General features: G+C 39.5%; 1 protein-coding gene and 1 non-coding gene across 3 annotated transcripts in view; one reads left to right on the forward strand and one right to left on the reverse strand.

Moving 5' to 3' along the window:
- Positions 1-214: 214 nt before the first annotated feature.
- Positions 215-19,230, reverse strand: part of HERC3 (HECT and RLD domain containing E3 ubiquitin protein ligase 3) — a 139,543-nt gene continuing 120,527 nt past the window's right edge. For both annotated transcript variants that reach the window (XM_052641589.1, XM_052641590.1), the window contains exons 24-26: positions 4,447-4,630; positions 4,123-4,225; positions 215-1,675 (exon numbers count right to left, since the gene is read on the reverse strand). In XM_052641589.1, the coding sequence (XP_052497549.1) occupies positions 1,467-1,675; positions 4,123-4,225; positions 4,447-4,630 (496 nt within the window). In that variant the 3' untranslated portion in view covers positions 215-1,466. The remainder of the gene's footprint in view (positions 1,676-4,122; positions 4,226-4,446; positions 4,631-19,230) is intronic.
- TRNAQ-CUG (transfer RNA glutamine (anticodon CUG)) lies at positions 6,817-6,888 on the forward strand. Its single transcript has one exon. It is a non-coding gene; the product is annotated as a tRNA-Gln (tRNA).

Here is a 19,230-nt window from a genome sequence, read left to right on the forward strand (position 1 = left end):
ATTCTTCTACTGAAAGCAAGCTACCCATTCTGCAAGTACAAGAAGAAATAGTTCTGGTTACATTAAAACACCAAAATTTATTGCATAATATTGAACTATATGCACACACATAGAAAATAAACATTTCATATAACTGTATTTTTTTTAAATCTTGTATTATAAAGACTGAAAAACTACCAATTGGAATAAGTTTTAAAAACAGAAAAAGCAAAAATCTACAGTCCTTCATTGAGATTTGATGCTGTCTCATGGATCATAAATACTTCATTTTATATAAATAAGTCTTTTCTCTAGTGACTAGGAATTTAAAGTTAGGCGGACATGGATTCTTTGCTCATATAGAATTTTCTTATCTCATGAAGAAGGTTCGGCATGTCGTGGTTTTTTTTAAATACATATATTTGCTTCAAACATAATCCCTAAAATCCCATTGTAAACAAACATTTCAAATGCAATAAACAAAAGTCCCATAATAAAGAATATCCTTGCTGCTGAATATCCTTAAGTCTTAGCAATTAGGGAAGGGGGGGGGGTGGAAATCTGAGTAGAAATATTTGCAATTTAAATAGAAATAAAAACTAAAATAGACTGCATGCATCTACTAGAAGGAAAGGAAGGGAGCATTAAGTTAGGTAACAGAATGTGATGAAAAGTAGCAGGTGGGGAGGAAAGACAAAGTGGTAGAGCTGGAAAGTGATAGTTATAGAAAGAGGCAAGAAATTTATTTTTTCTACTTTTCTAAGAGAAAATACTCCTTAAAAAATTAATGTGACTTGCTCCAAAAGCAACATGATGGAAGAGGGTGGGGACCTGTTACCTCATCTTTTTGTCAGAAGGGCCTGGAGGAGCAACCAGACAAAATTCGGCTCAGCTGCAAAGCTAAGCAGCTTTGCACAGCTTTGAGAAGGGCTGGAAACAGGCAGAGCCACAGGAAGACAGCTAGGCCCTCAAGAACTTTAAAAAAAAGGCATGTTTGTTAAAGGCTCCCATAAATTCTCAAGAGTTCTGCCGAGTCATGGACCCAGACTCAGCTTGTCGGGCTTGGGAATTTCTGAAGTAGTCCTTTTCCCCTCAGTCCTGAGGGTTGGGCTGAAACAAGCCAGGGGCATTTCCAAGGCTGCAGAGAAAGGAGATGCTCTACATGTGCAGGAGAGAAAGGACAGGCCAGTCAAATCATTCTGGCAGAGGAATGAGAAGTCAGAAGAAGGACAGTGAAGTGTTAGGAGGAAAGATCGGGGCTGAGAGAGATTTGGGAAATCGTTTAAAAATCTACTGCCATTTTATCCAGTAGAGTGCAACGTAGTCACAAGTGCAAGGAACACTGGGGAGTTTGGTTCAGGTTCGGGATTCAAAAGTTCCAACCTGCTGTACAATAAAAAAAATAGAACTCACTCCCTATGATTTTCTGTATGGGCCTCACTGTGGCTGTTGAGGAAGGAAGGGAAATCTGGGGCAAGCTGGGGTCCTCAGGCCAAACTGAACCCCTCGTAGTTGTCCAGAGCCTGAGTTAGCCGTGCCCGCAGGACCTCTTTGCTGCTATACTTAGGGAGGTCAAGAAGGTTGTAGCAAGTGTGGGCCACAGGCAGGTACTCCTCTCCGCTGGCTGTGGACTGGATGACGATCTGCAGGCTGGCCATGCCATAGATGGGAATGCGATCACTGCCCGTCAGGAACACTGTGGAGAAAGACAAGGGGAATTACCAGCCACGCAAATGAGCTCTCGGTGGCCCTGGGAAGTACCGAAGGGAAGGAGTGACACCCTGTGGCTCATGTGAGAAGTGCAACCACTTTTATGTGTGATATATATTAATATTAAATATGCGCACTCTTACAGAGCAGGAGATTGACTTTCAAATTCTGTTCTTTTGGTTTCATATGGACTTAGAAGTCTGTACTTTTCATTGGCTAATTTCAGACCCTAATTATTACTGACACAAAGAATCCACCTAGTGAAAAAATGCCCTCACATAAAAGACCTTGGACCTAGTCTATCATACAGAGTGAAGCATGTCAGAAAGAGAAACAAATATCATGTATTAATGCACATATGTGGTATCTGGAAAAATGGTAGAGATGAGCTTAATTCCAAGGCAGGGACAGAGATGCAGAGGATGGCCATGTGGCTATGGGGGTAAGGGTGGGGGAAGGTGGGACGAACTGCGAGATCAGCATTGACACATTCACCATGTGTAAAATAGACAGCTAGCGGGAGCCTGCTATACAGCACAGGGCACTCAGCTCAGTGCTCTGTGATGACCCAGGGGGGCGGGGTGGGGGTGGGAGGCAGGTACGAGAGGGAGGCAATATACGTATACATATATAGCTGGTTCACTTTGTTGTACAGCAGAAACTAATATACGCTTGTAAAGTGATAATATTCCAATAAAATTTTTTAAAAAATCATCCTTCCTTTAAAATGGCCTCCATCAAATGTGTGTTCTCATAAATGTTATCAGTCTCCACAAAATCAAAGTGGAAGGGGATTGCTGCCAGAGGAAAAGAGCTGACCTCAGGGAAACCAGGAAGAAGATGACTAATAGTCTATGTGGCCTCAGGGTCTCCTCTCCCCTCAACTGTCTGCTTCTACCCCCTTTGCTGGTGAATTTCCATTTGGGATCTGTTTGCTTGCCTTTCCCTTAAACCAGGAGATCTGACACCGGCAGTATATGAGACATTTCACTCTTGCGACACACTGTGACTTAGGAAAAAGAGACCAACCCTTCTGTCTTTCCCAGTTTTCCAGTACCAGATAAGCTTTGTTGAACTGCTAGAAAATCTACAATGATGTCATTAGTTAAGGAGCACTTTCAAATAACCTGCCACTACCTGAGGCTGTGATATATATAAACATTTAATAAAGACAATAAATATAATCTAATAAAGTCTAATATTATTAAGACTATATATAGATTTATGAAAGTCTAAAGGTCTCTGAACAGAAAAATGTCTTATTTAAAGGAAATCCCCAGACCAAGAGCAGGCTCTTCTTGATTGTCACAGCTCATCACAGTGCTACAGGTTCCACTGGCAAATCTTATCCTGTCACCTGACTCATACGCCACTGTTTCTGAAGAGCCCATGTAACTGGGCAGAGGGGAAGCAGGGATTTTTTTAAAGAATTCTTCTGTAAGATCTCCACTTCCTCTCATCTTTACTCCCTGTGAGCCGTAGAATCTTGGGGTAAATCTTGCGTTAATACTAATATATGCTTATTCTTATAAAGCAAAAGAGACTGCCTTTCAAATTCTGTTTTTAAATTTTATACTATTCACTGGCTAATTTATGACCCTGATTACAGAATGACACAAAGATTTCTACTATTTTTAAGAAGCTCAGTTTGTTATGTAAACTAGACTTGATTCTCCTTTCTGAATGTATTACCATTCTCAAATGTCATCCAGCCAGTCACAAAGGACCATTTATTGTATGATTTCATTTATATGAAATGTCTAGCACAGGGGAATCCATAGAGACAGTCCATAGAGACAGCAGATTAGTAAGGGGTAGGAAGCTCGGAGAAAATTGGGAATGATTGCTAATGGGTATACTGTTTCTTCTCGGGGTGATATACATGTTCTAAAATTGATAGTTTCACAACTGTGAGTATACTAAAAACCACTGAATTGTACACTTTAACTTATTTAGCATGTGTGTGTGAATTAAATCTCAATAAAGCTATTATAATTCACATCTGCCCAGTTACACTTAGAGTGGACACTCTAATATTTTTAAAAGGCTAGAGAAATAAAGGAGGTTAATCCAAACAATTTGATTTCATCAATGTAATACTTCAAGGAATCACATATAAAATACCTAGTATTTCTAGAGCAAAAAAAAAAATCAGTGAAATGCTTTTCTTCCTTTCCTTCAACCCATCCTATTAAGCAACAAATAAAGATTAACAACTTCTACTGTGCCTGAGATATCACTAAGTCAAAAAGTGTAAATATATTTCCTTACTTAGCCTTTCCCCGGAGAAGGAAATGGCAAGCCACTCCAGTATTCTTGCCTGGAAAATCCCATGGACAGAGGAGTCTGGTAGGCTATATAGTTCATGGGGTCACAAAGAGTCGGACATAGCTAAATGTGGACAAACACCGTATGGACATTATTGATACTTACACAGAAACTTCTTCTTCCTTTCCAATGGGAACTCATGAAATGTTTCCCAAAATAGTTTCACGGTGGGATGTGTGGCTGAGTAATCACCCTTGTAGATGGCAGTCTGCCCAAAAAAGACAAAAAGAAAAAAAATTATCTTCCAGAAGCAGAAAATTACAAGTGGACATCTGTATACCATTTGCAGTAAGAAATAAACACTGAGATGAAGGAGACCCCCAAATCCAGTTAATCACAGATCACTTAGAAAGAGACCACGGTCCGGGTGTTCTTGCCCAGGCCGCTGCTACTCACTCAGAAGTAAAAGACTGCACCTTTCAGGCTTACCTCTTCCAGTTCCTCCCAGTTGTAGCTGCTGTTCCCCACCATCATGGCCCTCAGTTCTGAAGGCTGGAAGAGCTCTAGCACTTTGCCACCACACACCTTTAAGAAGCCGCTGGAGAAAGCTGTGTACCACTCATGAATTGAGATTTGGAAGACATAATTCACATAAGCGTCCACAAATTCCTGCCTGCCAGACCAAAGAAACAGAATACATTTAGCCCAAGGATCTGTAGAATTTATCAAGTTCCCCTTCTACACTGAGGTTGAGAGATGAAAACTCCTCACCCAATTCTCTCAGCAGGAGGCATTCTATAGCATCCTGTAGGTTACCACGCAGCCCTAGGATTTCAACTATGACTCAGGTGATCTGGGGGTAGGGGAGACAGGAAGGAAGGGGAGGGCAGAAGGGAGGTGGAACCATAATATTTTTATTTTTCCTGAGGTGCTCCAGTTTTCATCTTGTTTATGGTCCTACATAATTTAGTTCAGAAAAGACTTTTTCTGCTTAAAAGTCTAAGATGATGGTTCTAGACTACTACTTTTCTTTTCAGAAATTAACAAAGCTAAGCCCACCTATCCTCCCCTACTTTAAAGGTAATTTCCTAAAGTCTCACTCTAAATCCCTTAATCACCTCTGGAAAGAACTGTCTTATACAATGGCTCTGTCTCACTAACGATCATTCAAATGCTAATCAAGACAATGCTGTGCTGTGCTTAGTCACTCAGCAGGTCCAACTCTTTGGGACTGTAGCCCTCCAGGCTCCTCTGTCCACGGGGGTTCTCCAGGCAAGAATACTGGAGTGGGTTACCATACCTTTCACCAGGGTATCTTCCCAACCCAGGGATCAAACCCAGGTTTCTCACACTGCAGGAGGATTCTTTACCATCTGAGCCACCAAGGAAGCCAGATTAAGACAATAGGTTCCTACAAGCCTGACTCACAGCAAGCTGGCTTCCTGGGCTGTTTATTGTAGGTAAGGAGTTAGTTTTCTGGGCAGGCTTCTGCAGGCTGCAAGTCAGAGTTCTGATTTGGTTTGTTTTTTTGGCTGTTTGTGATCTTTTTTTTTTAGCCATTAAAAAAAAAAAACTGAAATACAGTTAATTTTGAATGTTGTGTTAGTTTCAGGTGTACATAAAGATGTTACAGAAAAACTCAAACTTTTGGCCAACCCAATATATAGTAGCGTGTATGTTAACCCCAGACTCCTAATTTATCTTTCCCCCACCATCCCCTTTGGTAATCTTAAGTTTGTTTTCTATGCCTGTGAGTCTATTTCCTTTTTATAAATAAGTTCATTTATATCATTTTTTTAGACTCCACATATAAGTGATATCATATGATATTTGACTTTCTTTGTCAGAGTTCTCATATTTTTATATATGGTCTGGCCATTGTCTGCACGTATATTCCACCTCTGACTAGTGAGGATGTGAACTGTGAACTGAGGCATAAACACCTGGGAGAAAAAGTTGCCAATATCCAGAAAGGCTGAAAATGTTAACACCCTTTAACCCAGCTACCGAACTACCAGGTGGTATCCCAGAGGGACTCTTCACATAACGCACAAGAAGACAAGTACAGGGGTGTTCACTGCAACATTTTCTCATAATACAGAGAATTCGGAGTGACAAAACTAAATACCCAGTAATATGAGAATGGCAAAGAAAAACCAAGTCATATGATGGAAACCATAAAGCATAACAGCACTCTAATGGGATTGTGCATGCATGCTAAGTCGCTTCAGTCATGTCCAACTTTTTGCGACCCCATGGACTGTAGCCCATCAGGTTCCTCTGTCCACAGGATTTCTCCAGGCAACAATACTGGAGTGGGTTGCCATACCCTCTCCAGGGGATCTTCCCAAGCCAGGGATCTTCCCGAGCCCCGTCTCTTACATCTCCTGCATTGGCAGGCAGGTTCTTTACCATTAGCACCACCTGGGAAGCCAGGTTAATAGAATCAATTAAATCTATAATTATCCAAAGGAACAGAATCTCCAGAACAATGCTGAGTGAAAACCAAGTTTCTGAATGTTAACTACAATATAATAGCACTTAGCATTTGCCTAAGTTGTTTTTTAACACTTAAAACATTTCTATCTATAGAGCCAGACAGTGGCTTTGCCACTTATGGCTGATGATCCTTGGGCAAGTTATTTAATCTCTTTGTGCCTCATTCTTTTCATCAGTAAAATGGGGAGAATAAGAGAACGTAACTAATCGGACTATTATAAAAAGTAAATGAGTTAATAAATGTAAAGTTTTTAGAACTGGGGCTGCTTTGTAAATGTTAGTGATTATTATATTGTTTATGGCTAGGAGATTTTGTTTAGGAGTATGAAATTATATATAATGTATATGTAAAATAGGGCTTCCCTGGTGGCTCAGAGGTTAAAGCATCTGCCTCTGATGCGGGAGACCCGGGTTCGATCCCTGGGTTGGGAAGATCCCCTGGAGAAGGAAATGGTAACCCACTCCAGTATTCCTGCCTAGAGAATCCCATGGACAGAGAAGCCTGGTAGGCTACATAGGTCCATGGGGTAGCAAAGAGTCGGACACGACTGAGCGACTTCACTTTCTATATGTAAAATATGTTTAATAAAAGCACTGATGTAAAAAGATTTTTGTCTTAAAACGCACATTATAAAGATATAAAAACAGGAAAGAATATGCTTAAAATTCGTAAGGAGGGTGAGAAGAGAGGAGTAGGATTAAGAGGATGTACAGCAAGAATGTCAATGGTTTCAGGAATTCTTTTTTAAAAAAATCTGAAGCATTTACTCTCTGTGTTTACCGTGGATCATAGATACAAAGATGTCTGTCATATTAGTTTTGGGCTTTTCTGTATTTATGTCTTTCTCTAAAAATTACAAAACCTGACACTATGAAGACAGATACTTGCCATGTCTCCTTCTCTGTGACACTACACTCCACAGAACTACAATTTGAACACCTTATGTTTCCTCCAGGCAGATCCAGTCACCAAAAACTAAACTATCTACACCAATCACTGTTGTGTGAGCCCTAACAGTTGATTTTTTTCCCCTGTTTTGGAATGCAAGCGCTTTTACTGTGAAAGCATCAACTTCAAAGATAGCTACAGAGAATAAACACATTGCTGGCACATAACCAGAAAACATGAACAGCCAGGCTGCCTACCCCACTGAAGTTCCTTTGGTTCAAAGATTTTGGTTGATTTTGATAACTGACCATTTGGGCCACTTGCTTTTTTCTCCTCCCACACCTTAAATTCCTCCTCTTATGTTTTAAATTTATAAATAAAGAATAAGCCCAGAAGGGACTTCCACAGTGGTCCGATGGCTTGAACTCTTCACTCCCACTGCAGGGGGCGTGGGTTCGACCCCTGGTCAGGGAACTAGATCCCACATGTTGCAACTAACAGTTTGCATGCTGCAACAAAAGTCCCATGTGCCACAACTAACACCCAGCACAGCAAAATATATATTTTTGAAAATATTTTTTTTTTAAAGTATGAGCCCATGAAACCCTAGGCCCTCACTGTCAACCTCAATGAAAGTAGAACCCCAGACTCTAACTCACACTCACTTTCTCTGCACCAGCCCCAACCCAACCTTATTATGTGGCCCCAGTAGGCTATGCAATTTCCAGGTCTTGAAGTAATAAACTTTTTTTTCCCCCAAAGTGTCCTGATAATTATTTCCAAAGGGCATTTTGCAGGCATAATCATAACTACAAGGGCTGGTTCAATCACAACACTGGTTATTGACAGGCCAAGACCAGCACATAACACTGGCAATAGGCGGTATCATACAGTGGATGGTGGAGTAGACAGGGGTGCAAATCCAGGGTCTGCCATGTCCTTTATCTAGCTACTAAGCTGCTCTTTTCTCATCTTTAAAACGGGGTTAATGTTCAGGTTTTAAAATAAAAGCCACTAATGTAAAAATAGTGTACATCTTAACTACAGATGCTGAAAGTTCTCACAACGCAGACAATGTACTGCTTTCCTGACAAAGACAAAGCCTGTAAAACAAAGAATGTGGCCTGCCTTCCAGTTCTACAAGTATCAGGTCATAAGCCAATGCAGTCACTGAAAGGAATGAAAGAAAGTGAAAGTTGCTCAGTCATGTCCGATTCTTTGCGACCCCATGGACTATACAGTCCATGAAATTCTCTAAGCCAGAATACTGGAATGGGTAGCCTTTCCCTTCTCCAGGAGATAGTCCCAACCCAGGGATCGAACCCAGGTCTCCTGCATTGCAGGCAGATTCTTTACCAGCTGAGCCACAAGAGAAGACCAAGAATACTGGCGTGGGTAGCCTATCCCTTCTCCAGGGGATTTCCCGACCCAGGAATCAAACCGGGGTCTCCTGCATTGCAGGCGGATTCTTTACTAACTGAGCTATCAGGGAAGCCCTATACTAAAGGATAAAAAACAAGATTAAATATTCTGTGTTTTTTGGTCCCAAGATAGTTATGATACATGTCAGGAAGAATTTCAGTGACACCAGATTCTTGTTTCTTCCTATACATAAATAAGCACTAAAATCACTTACTCGAGATACTTGATTCTTTTGTGATTAGAAATCTTTCACCAAGATGTATGTTTGACTATATGTATTTCCCAGTCAAAAAAAAAAGAAAGAAAAAAAATTACATATATTGGCTCTTTGTCTACCTCTTAGGAGCAGTTCCTCAGAACTATCTAAGTTCTGTCTCACAGGCTATAGTACTAAGTAAGGCCCCTGAGGGGCTTATAGTCAAAGCTGTGGTTTTTCCAGCAGTCATGTACAGATGTGAGTGGGCCATAAAGACGGTTGAGCATAAAGGCTGAGTGGACCATAAAGAAGAACCGACGCTTTTAAATATGCTTCTAGCAAAGACTCTTAAAGAGCCCCCTGAACAGCAAGGAAATCAACCTGGACTATTCATTGGAAGAACTGTTGCTAAAGCTGAAACTCCAATACTTTGGCCACCTGATGCAAAGAGCCTACTCATTGGAAAAGACCCTAATGCTGGGAAAGATTGAAAGCAAAAGGAGAAAGGGGTAGCAGAGGATAACAAGATGGTTAGATAGCATCACCAACTCAATGGACATGAATTCGGGCAATTCTGGGAGACAGTGGAGGACAGAGGAGCCTGGGGTGCTGCAGTCCACCAGGTCGCAAAGAGTTGGACCCAGTTTAGCCACTGAACAGCAAGAACAAAGGCCCCTGAATAAATTCAAAAATCGTATCGCTCATACTGTGCATTTTTTATTTCAGTCAGCAGTTGCAGAAACCATGAATGGACCCAGTGCAGACTTTCCTACTTCATCTGAACCCTCCAAGGCACTAGCAAGGGCCCTTGTGCCTGTCCACCTTCCTGGTGAGTCTACACGAATTTGGCTGAGTGTCTCTTGTCTTGGTTGACAATCTTGAGTTTTATTCAGCAGTATGTAAGAAAGGTACCCGACTTTTCATTTGTAAGATACTGAGAAAGTACCCAGTGGTGATTAGGTAGGAGGTTGATCTTATGTCTTTCCTCAAATAATCTACCTTAACAGGATTTCCTGGATAAAAGTGAAGACACCATATGAGAGCCTTCAGCTCCAAAGATAAGGGACACAGCTCTTCCTGGCCAGTTACAACTTTCTCAGGCAACTGAGGAAATTGAGTTGTGGCAGAGGCAAGTCCTCATACTGTACAGCAGTCCCTAGGGAAACCCACTCATTAATTTATAAATTCATTAATCCAGAGACACATATATAAAAATTGGCCATTCAGTGCTCAGAGCATCCACACCAGTTTTAGACTGCCAGCAGGAGAAAACAACACACACAGAGGAGCTGAAATAACTCTAGGGTGACACTTAGAAGAATTACGCCCATAAACCACACACTGGCCCGCCAGTTTTCAACAGTGATTTTACTCTGATAAACCAACTTTAAAATGAGAAAGAGTCTCCCAAACAGAAGAAAATAAGGTGTCAGATGACCCCTGACTAATACCCCAAATAAGTTTACATATGTACAGAACTTATACTTGAAAGTACTTAATTAGGAACTAAGGAAATCCTCTCTGAAATGGCCAAGGTGCAGCTCTTTCTGACATTCCAAAACCAGTTTCTAGATAAGCAGTTAGAGAAATGTTAGGGTGCATGTATCTTTGTGAGTTATGGTTTTCTCTGATATATACCCAGGAATGGGGTTGCTGGATCATATGATAGCTGTTTTTGTTGTTTTAAAGAACCTCTGTACTCGTTTTTCTCTTTCTCGCTTTTTAACCTCTCTTTAGGACAAATTACTCTCTTTTCCCTTAACAGAATGCATTTCTGTTCCTTATAGCTTGTTTTTTTTCCCTTGCATACAAAGATGTTTCTCTTATTAATTTTATTAGTTTCAATTACATATATTAACTAGAATTCTTAACTCTTAAAAACTTTTAATTTCTAGTGAAAACTAAGAAATAAGCAGTTTTAAACTTTTAGTATTCTGTAGACTGACAAACTTATGAAGACTGTAATTTGTTTAAAAAAAGTGCTTTCTTATAGAAAATGTCTCAATGTGGTGCCAAGCATATATCTTTATTTTCTCTGTAAAAGGAAATCTGTGTTCAGTAATTAATGTTTTCAGTATCTAATTTTATTTTGGAATGATTTAGATATTCAACCTAAATGTCCACTGACAGAGAATAGATAAAAGATGTGATACATACACACACATACACACACACACACACACAATGGAACACTACTTAGTCATCAAAAAGAATGAAATGCCGTTTGCAGCAACACGGATGGACCCAGAGATTGTCATACTAAGTCTTCAGACAAAGAAAATATGATATTGCTTATGCGTGGAATCTAAAAACATGGCACAAATTAACTTATTTACAAAACAGAAACTGAGTCAGACATACAGAAAACAAACTTATGGTTACCAGTGGGAGGATAAATTGGGAGACTGGGATCGACATATAAACACTACATAAAATAGGAAACTATTAACAATAAGGACCTCCTGTACAGCACAGGAAACTCTGCTCAATACTCTACAATGACCTACATGAATACAGAATCTAAAAAAGCCTGCATATGTGTATAACTGACTCACTTTGCTGTACAGCAGAAACTAATACAACCTTGTAAATCAACTACGCTCCATACCATTTTTCAAAGAAAAAGAGAGAGAGAAAGTATAGGAAAAAATCTAAAGGTAAAAAAGGAAGTCTTAGAATGATGTAAAAAGAAACAGAGAAAAGAGTTTTGGTGTGGTCTGGACTGGCTAAGATAAGAATAAACTTAGCTGAGTAAATGAATTACAATGTTAAAGGTAAGATGGTGCAGAACTAGAATTTGGTTCCCTGTTAAGAGGACAAAGTTTTCTTGGAGTTTTGGTATGATTTTGATAACAGATTTTGAAGTTTTTTTTTACTTAAGTAATCTGCTGTAACTTTCTATATTTGCCTTTGAATCTTTGTCACTGTGGTTAAGTGGTAAGTATTGTTTCACAGTGACCTATAATTCTATTTGACCAAGAGTTTTATAAACTCTTGATATCTTTGACAAAATTCCTCATATTGATTTCTAAATGAAGTTCTTTTGACCTGTAGATAACTTTGGGATGCTCCAGAGGGCCCCTGAAACATCTTTGAGAGAAATATTAAACCAACTGGGCTTATTTGATATGTTAAATTACATGGCTAGTATAATCAAATGAAAATAAATAAAATTTAATATTGTAATAGTGTATAAAAATGCCCAAATTTCCTTGACAAGTGCATTGTAGTCAGGTCTTTAACTGCTTTTTGAAAGTCTTCTGTCATCAATATACAATTACTCTTTTACTCTGATGCTTTTACAAAAATGCTTTATCTCCAAGTAGACTTACAGAAAGGATTTTTTGACAATCACAGGTTTCTGGTAACTTTCACATCATACTGCCTAACTGGGTAAGAAATTAAAGAACATGAATTGAAAACCTGATGGCTTCATAAAACTGTAAACAGAGGATCAAGAATTAGTAACATGAGACTGAATGAACTGATAAGGATGGCTATAACTTTTAAGTCTCTGAAAAATTATTGCTGATTCTTTTTAATGTTTTGTTTTCCCAGATTTGAGAAAACTTTTTTCTCTTTCCTCTTAAGCTAATTATGATTTATAGCAGTTTGGTAAATTATACCTTTGTAAGCAGAATTGAAATATTTATCACTTCTCTGATTTCTCCAGAATTTGGAAACTCCTGGTGAGTATTCTTATTTTCATGGCAATATAATTATTTGCACAATTTCAATAAGAATCTGTTCTCTTTATAACAGGAGATAATTGGAAACACTAGCTATATTACCATAACTTTGGATGGGATGTCATATTTGAGACTATACAAAAATCAGACATGGCCAGACAACTTCAAAGATCTGAGGTGGACTTAATGAAATCATAAAGCCCCTTTGAAAAACAACCTAGTACTTTGCTTATAGGATTCCTAGAAGCCTTATCAGGTGAATAAGGGCGGCTACTTCTTGGCAGGTGCATGGATCTCAAGATTTTTTGTGGACCTGAAGAGGAGAGGAACCTGCTCAAATCTGTAGATTTTGCAGGCAGAATCTGATGCCTAGTCCTTGACATGGCTTTTCTAGCCTAAGGAACCTTTTAAATGTTCAATCTGAGATTCCTTATGAAGAGACTCAGCAAAAGCAATTTCAAAGAGCCTATATGATCTTAATTTGGCCATAATTGGGAGAAATGAGGGTAATTTTAGAAAGAAAAAATTTATTTCAGTGAATATTAATTTCTAGTGTTCTTCACTGTTTTTGTGGTTTGTATTTACTGCCTAAGACTCAACTTCCTAGATGGCTCCTTGTTAATATGTTGTATTATTGTAAGATTTAATTGAATTATTAAAATGACATTCTAAATTTATTTCTGAAGCTTACCACAGTAATCTATTTTTGCATGAAGATAGATGCCCCATGACCTACAACCAGGAGAATATATACTGGAAAGACATCAATCAAAGGACTCTCTCCAACCTACATAAAAAGACCCCATCAGGTATTCATGACTAGCTTATACACAATGAAACTTAAGGGAAATGATCCTTGGGTTTACATTTCTTACTGAAAAAGAGCCCTGCACCAGACTGGTCTGTAGAGAGGGGCTCCTGACCTCAAAATCCCCTTGAAACAACACTCAGAGGAGAAACTACATCCACACCAGGCCGAGAAGACAGAATCAGGGGTAGACAGCTGTATTAAAATGCCAGACCAGACCCATATGATCAATTACAGTGTTTTGTTGATTTCTTGGACCTTTGCATTCAAATCAAACTTTTTTTTTTTAATCATGAACAATAATCCTATACAATTTAAAAAATCAATCAAATTTCCAGACTTGTGGTCACTTATCTACATCCAGTACTTCTCGCTTACTTTGGTGGATTTCTTATCTCCAAGGCTCTAACTGGATGGGCCCTTAGAAAAATTTATTTTAGAAGAAAGAAGTTACAGGGCCACTAATGATATTACTAGATGGGAATTCCTCATTTGGCTAATCAATCATACTTTTTCTGACCCTGACCATAACATGAATTCCCTTTTAAAGTTACTCAAGCTCAATCAGAACAATGAGCTAAATTTCAAAGAATGTAACTTCCCACTTATTAGAAAAGACCTTCCCTCAATTATGGGATGGATTTATATAGCTAACACTGGGCTACAGTCATTTAAGTTTAAAGGCCTGCCTATGTCGAGAACAATTAAATCATATTAAAGATAACCAGTCAAATAACAATAGAAAATTAAGCTGAGTGCCTTATGAACAATGCCAACATATTATTTCCTTAAATACAGCAATTAGTATGAAACAGACTGGGTCAGCTGACCAGAAATACTGGCTTCCACCTAATGGAGCTCAGTGGCTCTGTGGCACTAATCTGGGGCCTTGGCTTCTGCCACAATGGATAGGAAGATGTACCCTAGGATTCCCTTGGGCTCAAGACCATGTTGTGTTCCAATTTAGATATGACTCCATCAAATTTACCACGTATACAAGCCTGATGGATCAAGAGATCTGTGTTTCACTGGTCTGACCACTTAGCAGCTATTTCTGTGTCTTTAGTAGGACTGGAAGATGTAACCACCCAGATCAAAGCCTTCACAAAATTCACCCAACAGGCCTTAAATGACAGTAATCAGGCTATGAGCTTATTGAATTATAAGATCTGTATGATAAAAAAAGAGCAGTATTATAAAACACATGGCCCTCAATATCTTTATAGCATCTCAAAGAGGCAGGCTGCAATTCAAACTGAGTGCTGCCTCCTTATACCAGATGAATCCTCCAATATTACCCATTTAATGACTCACGTGAAGAATCTGATTTCTGCCTTAAGTGATCTACTTCCTAGTCTTGGTGGTCTACTAAGGAGCTGGTTTCATTCTGGGAGCTCATGCACAAATCTCTACTGTGGTCCTATTAATGTTATTAGCTATATTACTTACATCCTGTATAAGGTGGTTGCTTCTTGCATTACCCAATGTGTCACAAGATTTTCAAGAAAACTAATGATGGCTCAACGTCTAGAGGCAACTGATCATATATATATATATATATTCCTATACAAGGGCTTCCCAGGTGGCTCAGTGGTAAAGAATCTACCTGCAATGCAGGAGATGTGAGTCTGATCTTTGAGTTAAGAAGATCCCCTGGAGAAGGAAACAGCAACCCACTCTAGCATTCTTGCCTGGAAAATTCCATGGAATAAAGAGCCTGGTGGGCTACAGTCCTTGGGCTGGCAAAAGCTGGCCACAACTCAGCAACTAACAACACTGCTGCTGCTGCTGCTAAGTCGCTTCAGCTGTGTCCGACTCTGCCCGACCCCATAGACAGCAGCCCACCAGGCTCCCCCGTCCCTGGGATTCTCCAGGCAAGAACACTGGAGTGGGTTGCCATTTCCTTCTCCAATGCATGAAAGTGAAAAGTGAAAGTGAAGCCGCTCAGTCGTGTCCCACTCTTAGCGACCCCATGGACTGCAGCCTACCAGGCTCCTCCATCCATGGGATTTTCCAGGCAAGAGTACTGGAGTGGGGTGCCATTGCCTTCTCCGCTAATTTAACTATACAAATTTAACTATAATGATGCAACTCTAGATACAGGGGAAGGAACATCCTCGCCTGATCTAGGAATGAACTTTCTTAGCACTGTGGGACAAATTGGTCATGAAATGTCTCCTAAACCTTGGTTCAACCTATGATCTAAAGGGAGGTAGTGGTAAAACAAGAATATTCCCTGCCATCCAGTTCTACAATGATCAAGTCATTTGCTATTACATTCACTGACCTACCGTACACACTGAAAGGAATTGAGGACAAAAAACAGAATGCAGCGTTTTGTGTTTTGAATGTATGGACCTTTCAATAGTTTTGATACATACTTGAGGAAGAATTTCAATGGCCCCAGATTGTTTCATCTTCCCATATAAAGATAAGCACTTCTTTGGTTACGATTAGCAGTAATCTTTCACTAAGATGTATGCCTGACTCCATGTATTTCCCAGCCAAAAAATTCATATATACTGGCTGCTCCCCTGCCCCTTTCGAGCAACTGGTCAGAGTTAGCTGACAAACTGTCTCCAGGGCTATAGCCCTCTGTAAGGTCCCTGAATAAAACCAGAACTCGCAGCTTTCATGTACTGCATTTTTTAATTCTGTCAACAGTTGGTAACATTTTTCTGGTACAACTATCTAAGAAAAGCACCATCAGCATGATTTTGCATTATAGCCTGCGATGGTTAATTTTATGTGTCAGTTTGGCTTAGGTATCATGCCCAGCTGTTGATCAAACATCACTCAAGATGTTGCTGGGAAGGAATTTTTTGGATGTGATTCACTTTTAGACTTTGAGTAAAGCAGATTAGTTTTCATAATGTGGATAGCCTCATCCTGTCAGTTGAAGGCTCTAAAAGACTAAAGTTCTCCAAAGAAGGAATCTGGCCTCTAGACTGCCTTCTGACTCAAGACTGTCACATCAACGCCTGCCAGAATTTTCAGCCTAATCCTGCTCTGAAGGTTTCTGATTTGCCAGCCCCACAATCACACACACAGATTCCTTAAAATCAATTTTTATCTTTATGTGCATGTGTGTGTGTGTGTGTTATTAGTTCTCTTTGTCTGGAGAACCCCAAGACAGATTTAGGTAGCAGGAAGTGGGGTACTACAATAGCACATACCTAAAAATGTAAAAGTGACTTTGGAATCGGGTAATAAGTAGAGGCTGGAAGGCTTTTGAAGGCATGAGAGAAAAAGCCTAGTTTGCCTTGAAGAAACTATTGATGGAAATAAGGACCTTAAAGAAGATTCCAGTGAAGGCTCAGAAAGAAAACAGGAGAGCTACAGTGAAAGCTTCTACTGTCTTAGAAAATACATATAAATCATAAACAGAATATTGATAGAAATATGGATGTTAAAGCACTCTGGTCAAGTCCCAGACGGAGATGAAGAACACATTATTTTTTTGAAACTGGAAACAGGCAATCTTGTTATAAAGTGGCAGAGAACTTGGCCAAATCATGTTCTAATGTTTTATAGAAAGTAGGAATTGTAAGTGATAAACTTGGTTATTTAGTGGATGACATTTCTGAGCAAAATATTAAAGGTGTGACCTGGTTTCTTCTTGCTGCTTATAGTAAAATGCAAGAGGAAAGAGATAAAGAGGGAATTGTTAAGCGAAAAAGAAATATAACTGGAAAGTTTGGAAATCCTCAGCCTATCCAGATAGCATGCTCTGAAAACAAGGCCAAGGATGTGGCTGAACAATGGTCTGCTAAAGAGATCAGGCATGTGACTTATGGATCCAGTCAACCATCTCTGCAGAAGCCAGGGGTAAAGATGTGGCTATCCAGGAAAGATCTGTGGAGGCCTCTCTTGTCTGATGGCATGGACCCCCATGAATTGCCTGGGAGGCCAATAAGTTTTATGAGAATTTTATATAAGCAGGAACACTGCCAGCTTGCACTGAAGGGGCAGAGATGGTTAAAAAAAAAAAAAAAAGAAAGACCGCCAGAATTCCACAGGTGTGAAATGAGCCAACAGAATTAACTGGCTGCGAACAGAAGAGCACAGAACCAAAGAGAATTATTCTGCAGGTCTAGAATCCACTTGCCTCAACTAAAGATCCCACATGCCACAACTAAGACCTGGCTCAGTCAAATAAATGTATAAGTATTCTAAAAAATCTAATGAACAACGTGATGTGAAGAACTGACTCAATTATAAGTACTTGGATACACACTATCTCAGTGATACTTAAGACTACCCTTTGAATAAATTTTATGGTATGAGAATTGTGGCCCAATAAAAACAAATACACAAAAACCCAAGAAAAAACATTTTGAAGTTGATGTTATCATTATTCCAATCTGAGAACTGAATTCAAGACAAACAACTAGTAAATGGGCAGGGGCAGAAAGGGAAGCCAGATGTCTGAATACAGACTTGTGCTCCCAACCACTTCACCAAAGTGCCGTCCCATCATCCACCTTCCTTATTTTTCCCCCAATGTGACAGGTGTGTGAGAAATTACAATAAGCAGAGATAAGGACTTGATGGTATGACAGCTCATCTTGCTATTCCCAACTATGTGTTACTGGCAGCCCCAATAATACGCTAGAGTCCATCAAGCTCACAAAATGAGACAACTCTTAATAACAAGAGTTAAAACTTTTAAACACATAATTCTTAAAAAGCAGGTACTATATGCATTGCAAACTGTTTTCAGAGTCTGAATCCAAGGGTCTCTTAAAATGCTTGTCAAACCAATTCTGAAATAAACATAGAAAGTCAAAGGAACTAGAAGAGCAAAATAATTTTGAGAAAGAACAGAGTTAACCAACTGGCAGTACCTAATTTCATGACTTAACAGTTACCAAGTGTGGTACTGGTGAAAGGACACATAAATCAATGCAACAGAAAGTCCAGAAATGGATCAACATGTATATGGACAACTGTGCTGTGCTGAGTTGCTCAGTCGTGTCTGACTCTTTGTAATCCGTGGACTGTAGCCCATCAGACTCCCCTGTCCATGAGGATTCTCCAGGCAAGAATACTAGAGTGGGTTGCCATCCCCTCCTCCAGGGGACCTTCCCAACCCAGGAATCAAACTGGGGTATCTTGCCCTGCAGGTGATTCTTTATCAGCTGAACTACAGGGTGGCCCTCATATGGACAATTACTTTTTGCCAAACTGAATAAGCAATTCTGTGAATAAAGGATAATATTTTCAAGAAATGGTACCATATCAACAGAAGATTAATATGTAAAAGGTATATATCCCTATAGTAGTAGTAATGTTAGTCACTCAGCTGTGTCCTACTCTTTACGATCCCATAGACTGTAGCCCACCAGGCTCCTCTGTCCATGGAATTCTCCAGGCAAGAATACTGGAGTGGGTAGCCATTCCCTTCTCCAGGGGATCTTCCTGACCCAGGGATCGAACCCGAGTCTCTCAAATTGCAGGCAGATTCTTTACTGTCTGAGTCACCAGAGAAGCCCATATACCTCACAACTTATTTAAAAATTAAATCAACTGGATCAGAGTCTAAATGTGAAAATTTAAGTTGTAAAACTTCTGGAAGAAAACTAAGACCAAATCTTTATGGCCTTGAATTTGGCAAAGATTTCTTAAATATGACACCAAAAGCATAATCTACTATGAAAAGATTAATAAATGGATTTATCAAAATTTTAAGTATCTGCTTTTGGAAGACACTATTACAAAAATGAAAGACAAATCAGAGACCAAAGAGCCTATTTAAAAAACACATATC

The sequence above is a fragment of the Budorcas taxicolor genome, chromosome 6 (assembly GCF_023091745.1).
Source record: "Budorcas taxicolor isolate Tak-1 chromosome 6, Takin1.1, whole genome shotgun sequence".
In the NCBI taxonomy this organism is placed as follows: Eukaryota; Metazoa; Chordata; class Mammalia; order Artiodactyla; family Bovidae; genus Budorcas; species Budorcas taxicolor.